The sequence below is a fragment of the Takifugu rubripes genome, chromosome 3 (assembly GCF_901000725.2).
Source record: "Takifugu rubripes chromosome 3, fTakRub1.2, whole genome shotgun sequence".
Taxonomy (NCBI): Eukaryota; Metazoa; Chordata; class Actinopteri; order Tetraodontiformes; family Tetraodontidae; genus Takifugu; species Takifugu rubripes.
In genome coordinates this window covers 1,051,357-1,060,518 of record NC_042287.1, presented here as the reverse complement: position 1 = coordinate 1,060,518, position 9,162 = coordinate 1,051,357, and the positions used below count along the sequence as shown (strand labels likewise).

Below are 9,162 nucleotides of genomic sequence, written 5' to 3'. Positions count from 1 at the left end.
CAACCAGACTGGTGTTCAGTTATTGGACTTCTGGCCATAACTAACACCATGTTCGAACATAAAGTTGTTGTTCATCGGTGCTCTTGGCCTTTATAGTCGAGTCAGCTGATCTGTGGCCATATGTATTGGACACTCAGGTGAAGAGAGGAGCAGAGCTGTCAACTGATCACTACCTGGTGGTGAATTTGATGAGGTGGAGGAGTTCAAGTATCTCGGGATCTTGTTCACGAGTGAGGGTTGGATGGAACATGAGATCGACAGGCGGATCGGAGCGGCGTCAGTGATGCGGGCGCTTAACCGATCCGTCATGGTGAAGAAGTAGCTGAGCCGGAAGGCAAAGCTCCCGATTTACCGGTCGATCTAGGTCCCAGTCCGAAAGAAGATGACCGAAAGAACGAGATCGCGGATACAAGCAGCTGAAATGAGTGTCCTCCGCAGGGTGGCCGGGCTCAGCCTTAGAGATAGGGTGAGAAGCTCGGAAATCCAGAAGGAGCTCGGAGTAGAACCGCTGCTTATCCACATCGACGTCAGTCATCGAGTCAGCTGGGGTGGCTCGGGCATCTGGCCAGGATACCTTCCGGACGCCTCACTTTAGAGGTGTTCTGAACATGTCCCATCAGAAGGAGGCCTCGTGGCTGGCCCAGGACTAGGTGGAGGGACTACGTCCCTTGCCTGGCTTGGGAGCCGCTGGGGGTCCCCCCGGAGGAGCTGATGGAAGTGGCCGGGGAGAGGGCTGTCTGGGCATCCCTCCTAAAGCTGCCACCCCCGCGACCCAAATCCGGATAAGCGGGAGAAAACGAAACGAAACTAAAAGAAAAACAAGGTTTATTATCAAGATAAAATGGAGAACTGTTAATACAGAACATCTGGCAGGAATCTAACATTAAAGCTGTTATTTGGACTCTTCTCACTGAGATGAAGAAGCTGCAGCAATATCTGAACTCTCTTGTTTGCAAATCTGGATGTTCTCGCTCCTGTGGGTGCTCATGTGCTGCACTAACTCACAACTCTGGGTAAAGGCTTCCCCACATGTTTCACAGACATGTGGTCTCTCACGTGAGTGAATTCTCATGTGTTTATTTAATGAAGAATTTACTTTAAAGGCTTTCCCACATGTTTTACAGACATATGGTCTCTCACCAGTGTGATCTCTCAAATGGATAGTCAGGTCACTACTTCGTAGAAAGGTTTTCCCACATATTTTACACAAATATGGCCTCTCACCTGTGTGAACTCTCATGTGGACCTTTAACGAAGATCTATCCATAAAGGCTTTCCCACATGTTTTACACAAATATGGCCTCTCACCTGTGTGAACCCTAAAGTGATTCTTTAATATAGTAATTCGTTTGAAGGTTTTCCCACAAGTTTTACAAACATATGGTCTCTCACCAGTGTGATCTCTAGAATGGATAATCAGGTCATGACCTCGTAGAAAGGCTTTCCCACATGTTTTACACAAATAGGGTCTCTCACCTGTGTGAATTCTGATGTGGCGTTTTAATGAAGAACCTCCTGCAAAGGCTTTCCCACATGTTTTACACAAATATAGTCTTTTACCTGTGTGAGATCTTATGTGGCTTTTTAATGCGGAATTAATGTTGAAATCTTTCCCACATGTTTCACAGATAAACAATTTGGCTCCTGTGTGACTTTTATCGTCAGCCGATGAGGAGCGCTGCCCTCTGGAACCTTTCCCACATGCCAAGCCAACGTGTGGGGTGTCATTAGGATTGATTGTGGAGTGTCCTGCCATGTCTGCCTTGAGTTTTCCCTGTTGTTCACCTGTGTTACATGCAGAAGTTTTAGCACCTGTGTCTGTATCACAGTCCACTGCTGACTCTGCTGGGCTGTTTACATTCCCAGTCTGACATCTAGGATGGTTCTGCTTCATGGTTTGTTTTGGCTCTTCAGCTGTGGTCCACCTGGAGTCTCCGCTGGTCCTGTTTTCCTCATCTTTGCTCTCAGATATATGAGGACTGTAGGAGATCAGCTGCAGGTCACAGGCTGGATCTGGCAACACAGGGCTTTGAACTGTTGTGTTCACCTCAGGCTTTTCCTGGCTCTGATCAGGATTCAAGCCCAGTTCACTGTCGTCACCTTGCTCATGTATGGTCACCATTAAGGTGTCCATCTCCTGCTTCACAGTCAGCGACTCTCCGTCCTGATAACAGCAGGTTTCCTCCTGTTCGTCTTTGATTTGTGGAGGCTTCGAGTCCTCCTGGTCCAGACTGCAGCTCCTATCCTGATGCTGGTAATCATCCTCTTCCTCCTTCCATAAAGTTTGCTGCTGTGAAAGCTCTGGAAATACAGGAGAAATCATCAAACAATGTGAAATGATTAGTTTATGCCACTGTTTGCTTTTTGAGCGACACTTTCCATCATTTGAACCAGCTCAACATGGAGTTGCAGGGCTGAGCTAAAACAGTGTCTGAACGTGTGGAGAAACTTCATGTTTTTCAAAGAAAGCTCTCACTCTTCTCTGCTGATCTTTGTACTGGGAAGATGCTTCACTTCCCCATATTTGTTAGGAGTCCCGAGTGCTTTCCCTATCCCCCTCCCCTTCTGTGTCTTGTCGGTTGTCAGGCTGGGCGGAGCGGTTTCCTCACTCTCCCCCGTTGGGCGTGCAAGGCACACCTGAGACCGATCTCCTGTCACTATCCACGCCTGCCGTTCTCTTTAAAAGCCTGTTCAACTCTCCACTCGTCGTCAATTCATTATTAACCCCCTGTGGTACAGCCTGGCTCCTATAACTCTGTGTGCAATTTTGTTTTCTCGAACCTGTTCCCAGTCTGGAACTTTCCTGCAGATCGCCTCTCGGATGCCCGCTCGCACCGCCCAGCCTGCTCCAGTTTGACTGTGTTTGTCTTTCACCTGCAACCTTTGGCTCTGTTCTGAACTTGGACCTCAGTAAACTTGATTTCAACCTCACCCTATCGTGTGTGTCTGCATTTGGGGTCTCGATTTGTGTCTGCAGATCTTAACAATATTAAGGAAATCTGGCCTGCAAATTACCAAGGTGGTTTCAGGCTTTTTTGATTCATTGAAAAACAACTTTGCCACCAGGTTTGATGATTTCAGCATCTCCTGAGAAGTGATGAGATTTGTTAAGGACCCTTTTTGTGTGAACGTTGAGGCAGACTTTGCACTGGAAGGAAAGGAGCTAGTACCATCCCTGGATGAGGGTTCTTCACAACTGGTACTCATTGAGGTTTCCTCCTCCTGTTCCTCTTTGATTTGTGGAGGCTTCAAGTCGTCCTGGTCTAGACTGTAGCTCCTATCCTGATGCTGGTAATTATCCTCTTCCTCCTTCCACAAAGGTTGCTGCTGTGAAAGCTCTGAAAATGCAGGAGAAATCATCATGAATGGAAAGACATATGTGAGTATAAGCAATAGATTTGGGGGCAACTGAACAAAGGGCAGTTTTTACCATCCAACGAGCCACAACAACGGGCAGCTCACAATATTAATGTTCAAACCTGCAGCCTGTGAAATTCTGCATCTGAAGCATCAGTCACCTTTGAATGAGTAAATATGAGGCTGCCATCTTTTTCACCAACACACATGACAAGAGTCCTTAGAAGAGTCCATGAGGTCCTTAGAGCGCCTGATCCTGCCACACCTCAAGTCCATCACCACCCCCCCTCCTGGATCCACTGCAGTTCGCCTACAGAGCTAACAGATCTGTGGACGATGCGGTCAACCTGGCCCTTCACTCCATCCTGTAGCATCTGGACTCCCCGGGAACCTACGAGAGGATCCTGTTTGTGGACTTCACCTCTGCATTCAACACCATCCGCCCCGCTCTGCTACAGGACAAGCTGTCCCAGCTTAGTGTGCCTGCTTCCCTCTGCAGGTGGATCACTCACTTCCTGACGGATCGGAGGCAGTATGTGCGGCTGGGGAAGACTGTCTCGGACTCTGTCTCCATCAGCACCGGATCACCCCAGGGCTGTGTACTTTCCCCCCTCCTCTTCTCCCTGTATACAAACTGCTGCACCTCAAGCCACCAGTCTGTCAAGCTGATCAAGTTTGCGGATGACACCACCCTCATCGGGCTCATCTCCAATGGAGACGAGACTGCCTACAGGAGGGAGGTGGCTCGACTGGTGTCCTGGTGCGGACACAACAACCTGCAGCTGAACGCTCAGAAGACAGTGGAGATGATTGTGGACTTCAGGAAAGTCACAGCCCCTTTGCCCCCCCTTGCCCTCATGGACTCCCCCATCACCATTGCAGACTCCTTCCGCTTCCTGGGCACCACCATCACCCGGGACCTTAAGTGGGAGCCAACCATCAGCTCCCTCATCAAGAAGGCCCAGCAAAGGATGTTCTTCCTACGGCAGCTGAGGAAGCTCAAACTGCCTCCCAGGATGTTGGCGCAGTTTTATACGGCCATCATCGAATCCATCCTCACCTCCTCCATCACCGTGTGGTTCGCTGGTGCCACCGCCAGGGACAGACTAAGGCTGCAGCGCGTCGTGCGCGCTGCCGAGAAGGTGATCGGCTGCAGGCTTCCATCCATCCAGGACTTGTATATCTCCAGGACCCGGAGGCGTGCAGGTCGGATCACGGCCGACCCTTCCCACCCTGGTCACGGACTGTTTTCCCTCCTCCCCTCAGGCAGGAGACTACGGTCCATTCGGACCAAAACCTCCCGCTACATGAACAGCTTCTTCCCCTCTGCCATCAGGCTGCTGAACACCAAGTGACTTATCACTTAAGCACCATGTACAGCAGCCAGTCGGACCCATGAACATCACATTACTCCTGCACTGACCTGCACTATTTCTTACCATTTATGTATATACTGTATATATGTCTTATTTTATTTTATTTATCTTATTCTAGTGTTGTGTTCTTTATGTTGAATGTCGCAGCGTCACACCAAGACAAATTCCTAGCTTGTGTAATACTGTGTATTACATGAACAATGGCAATAAATCTGATTCAATTCAATTCAATTCAAGAGAAAAACATCAGTCCACATTAGCACATGGCTAATGTGCTAGTGTATCCCACAATGTTAACAACCCGTTAACATACCCCATCAGCCTTTGCAGTGTCATGTGACCACTTTGTAGACCAGGGCACGGAGAGCTGTCACACAGATGTTAAGTATTGTCCGCTATGTGTGTAATATGTTACTTTCTGGAAGCATAGTGCTTATTTCACTTTAGTGACGCTATAACGTCATTTAGCGTGCGCCGGTGTAGTGTATGAAAACAAATTTAAAATTCCAACGACCCCATGAAGTGAGTAGACAATAGGGAACGAGTGTGTGGTTTCGAACACAGTGATGATCCATAAACTCTGTAAGCTACGCAGACACAGAAGCGTAATGAGGTCGTTATTCTTTCAGATAAATGTAGCGATCACCAAGGAACATTAGCAGCAGGAGCTATGGCCTGTTACCCAGCAACATATGTGCTGCTAACTCTTGTAGCTTTGCTATTGCTCCCCCAAAAACATGTGGAATTGTTGTGTCAATACTCTGAGCAGTGGAGACACTACATTTTCAGTCTTCAGTCTTTACATTTAAATCGGTATAAATCAACATTTAGCAGCACATTTCCGTTGCAGAAGCACTGCTTCAGTGTAACAATGAACACCCTTCCATATTTTGTGTTGATTAAGTCTTACATACCTGTCCTGTGTAACTTTATATGGGGTCTCCAAACACTTTCAACCAGTCTGCGCTGATAATCGAGCTCTTCTTCATATCCGTCGAGCTTTTGTTGAAACACTCGGAATATTTCTTCAGCAGCAACAGTCAGTCGCTCCATGACGAACGTCCTCAAACACTCAACAGAAGACATTCTTGTTGCTTCCACACCACAATACGGTCAAACATACAAAAGCCTTCCGCTCAGAGCCGCTGTTACCGATTTCCGCTGAACGTTACACATTAAAGTTCCGCAAAAACAACCGCGGGAGCAGTTGGTTCCGGTGTGGTGTGTGTTACCCGAGGGTCGGGGCCGGCAACCCAGAATATTGAAAGAGCCATATTGGACCAAAAAAACCCCGCACAAAACAAATCTGTCTGGAACCGCAAAAAATTAAAAGCCTTCAATAAGCCTTATAATGAAGGCAACATGTGCTGTAAGTATCTGTATTATCTAGTGCTTCTTCAATTTTTTTTTCTGTAACGTCCCCCCAGAAACACGGTGAATGAAACATTACATATGAAAAACATGTCCTTTGTCTTCTCTAATGTTGATCATCGATCTGCGGCCTAAGGCGTCCTGGTGCCAAGTGCACATGTGGACGCCTTTATGTCTGAACAAGGTGTTCGTTATGGACAATCTGAGACGAGCACAGAAGTCCAATAACAAAACACCACTCGGGTTCAGATCAGGGGGGCCGTTCTTCCCAATCACACCTCTCCAGGTCACACTGTCATTGCCAACGTGAGCATTGAAGTCACCCAGGAGGATGAGGGAGCCCCCAGAAGGGGCACTCTCCAGCACTCCCTCTAAGGACTCCAAAAAGGGTGGATACGCTGAACTGCTGTTTGGACCATAGGCACAAACAACAGTCAGGATCCGTCCCCCCACCCGAAGGCGAAGGGAGGCTACCCTCTCATCCACCGGGGTAAACTCCAATACACAGGCACTGAGCTGGGGAGCAACCAGAATTGCCACCCCTGCTCGTCGCCTCTCACCATCGGCAACTCCAGAGTGGTAGAGAGTCCAACCCCTCTCAAGAAGACTGGTTCCAGAGCCCTTGCCGTGCGTCGAGGTGAGGCCAACTATATCTAGTCGGAACTTCTCAACCTCGCGCACCAACTCAGGCTCCTTTCCCACCAGAGAGGTGACATTCCATGTCCCTAGAGCCAGTTTGTGCAGCCGGGAATCAGACCGCCAAGGTCCCTGCCTCCGGCTGCTACCCAAAACACAATGCACCCGACCCCCTTGGCCCCTCCTGCAGGTGGTGAGCCCACGGGAAGGGGGTCCCATGTTGCCTCTTCGGGCTGCGCCCGGCCGGACTCCATGGGCAGAGGTCCGGCCACCAGGCGCTCGCCAACGTGCCCCACCCCCAGGCCTGGCTCCAGGAGGGGGCCCCGGTGACCCGCATCCGGGCAAGGGAAACTTGGCACCAAAGTTGTTCAGCATCATTAGGGGGTCCTGGGCTACGCTTTGTCTGGTCCCTCACCTAGGACCTGTTTGCCATGGGTGGCCCTACCAGGGGCATATAGCCCCAGACAACGGAGCTCCTAGGATCATTGGGACACGCAAACCCCTCCACCACGATAAGGTGGCAGCCCAGGGAGGGGATGAAAAAGCTTATTATTACTAACTCTGTAGTTCCAATTACTATCATAGACAGACAAATTATCATACTTTGGGGGTTGTCTAATCATTAGGTCAACATCTTAGTAGTGGTGGGCAACTGAAGCCTCATGAAGCACTGAGGCTTTCCTAACAATCGTGTCGAAAAAGATTCAAAGCTTCAAGACTTCAGTGATGGTGACATCTGGTGGACAACTGAAGCCATAGCAACCTCGAAAGAGCACGACTGAAGCACTGGCACTGTTTCAATCCCATGACACCAATGAAAGTTCATTGTGTGGTCATCCAGGTGTTTTGTTCATTCATACCAAATAATGGTTATATTCTCATTCCAATAAAATATGCAGATACTCTCACCCTTACTCTAAAACACATTCAAGATTAACCCAAGGAATTAATGCAAATTATATTAAGGGTTCAGTGTTGGTTAAGGGTTTGTTGAACACTTTGAGATTTATTTAAAAACTGTACTAAAAGTCCCTAACAGGATTAGAGATCCTTCCTACTTTGCAAATGATCATGGTGTTTGAATTCAGAAACATTGTTTTTGTTTGTGTGAAGTGTTTTTAAGGAAAACCTTTAAAGATAATGGTTTGTCATATGTTTGATTTGGAATGATTATTCACAGAAGCAGAAAAGTTATTTGTCCTCACAAAATCTAGAACGTCGCTTATTGGTGGTACTCGCCATGAAACTTGCCAAAAATACTCCCACTCTCCAAATATCTATCTCCTCACAACCCAACAATTTTGATCCATAATAATGCATCTTATATAGCTGCTATGCCATCAAATCATTTAAATCTGTCACACCTGTCCAGCTGTCATTGGATCAGAATGCATTGAAATGCCATGAGCCAATGACACACACTGAAAGACTGAGCCAATGAAAGGCTTCGAAACATTTTGAAGCAATGAAGCGTGAAGCAAAACAGCGATGACATTCGTTTGAACGTCATCGGTCACGTGACACTGATGTTTTGATAAAAGCTCCGACACAGTGTTTCGAATCACTCCGCTTCAGGAAGAGTGACACAAGCTCCGAAGCCTCGGTATCATTTGCCCATCACTACATCTTAGTTACGCTGCTATAGGCCAACGCTGCCGGGGGTCCAGAAACATGATCACCTGACAGGCCTCTGTCACCACACCGGGAAATGGTCTCCTCTCCTCTCCTCACTATTCTCTTCTCTACCTGTCCTCCCCCTTCTCCTTTCTCTCTACCCAGCCGGCCATCAGCAGGAGGGTTCACCTAAATGAGCCTGGTCCTGCTCAAGGTTTCTTCCTGTTAAAGGGGAGTTTTTCCTTGCCACTGTTGCTTGTTTGGGGTCAGGCCCTGGGATTCTGTAAAGCGCCTTGAAACTATTTTGATTGTAAAAGACGCTATATAAATAAAAATTGATTGATTTTGATATCCTCATATGGAGATCTGGCACACCCATCCTTCGTGTCTTGAACTGCAGCCAGAACTCCTGTGACCCTGATGATTCCAACCCATGGTCCTCGTTCTGCGCCCCCACGTCTGGTTCGGGCCTCCGAGGTCTGGCACGACCTACTCTCCTGGGTCGTAAGGCTGATCCGGGTGTCTGGTGTGAAAGTCACGAATTAGATTCTTGTCCAGGATGTGTCGTGCCAGTACCCAGGCTCTCTCCTCAGGTCCATAACCCTCCCAACCTACCAGGTATTGGAGACCCCTGCCGCGGGGTCGGGAGCGCTGGAGCCGACTGACTGCGTATGCCGGGCTCCCATCCACTAGCTGCGGGGGAGGTGGGGCCGGGTGATTCGGGACCAGGGGGCTCTTGTGGGCAGGCTTAATCCTAGAAACATGGAAGGTGGGGTGCACGCGCATTGACCGGGGAAGCTGGAGTCTG

At 48.7% G+C, this 9,162-nt stretch overlaps 1 protein-coding gene across 1 annotated transcript; it reads right to left on the bottom strand.

Annotated features, from left to right (window-relative positions):
* Positions 1-808: 808 nt before the first annotated feature.
* Positions 809-5,904, bottom strand: LOC105418733 (zinc finger protein 260-like). The gene is made up of 3 exons (XM_029834414.1): positions 5,648-5,904; positions 3,171-3,338; positions 809-2,301 (listed from the first exon to the last, which is right to left on the bottom strand). The coding sequence occupies exons 1-3, from the start codon at positions 5,817-5,819 to the stop codon at positions 908-910; spliced, it is 1,734 nt and encodes a 577-aa protein (XP_029690274.1). The 5' UTR covers positions 5,820-5,904; the 3' UTR covers positions 809-907.
* Between the last annotated feature and the right edge of the window lie 3,258 nt (positions 5,905-9,162).

Coding starts and splice junctions, on each gene's coding strand:
- LOC105418733 (XM_029834414.1), bottom strand. CDS start 5,819: ATGTCTTCTGTTGAGTGTTTGAGGACGTTCGTCATGGAGCGACTGACT. Junction 3,339..5,647: donor TATAAAGTTACACAGGACAG/GTATGTAAGACT, acceptor CTGCATTTTCAG/AGCTTTCACAGCAGCAACCT. Junction 2,302..3,170: donor AGAACCCTCATCCAGGGATG/GTACTAGCTCCT, acceptor CTGTATTTCCAG/AGCTTTCACAGCAGCAAACT.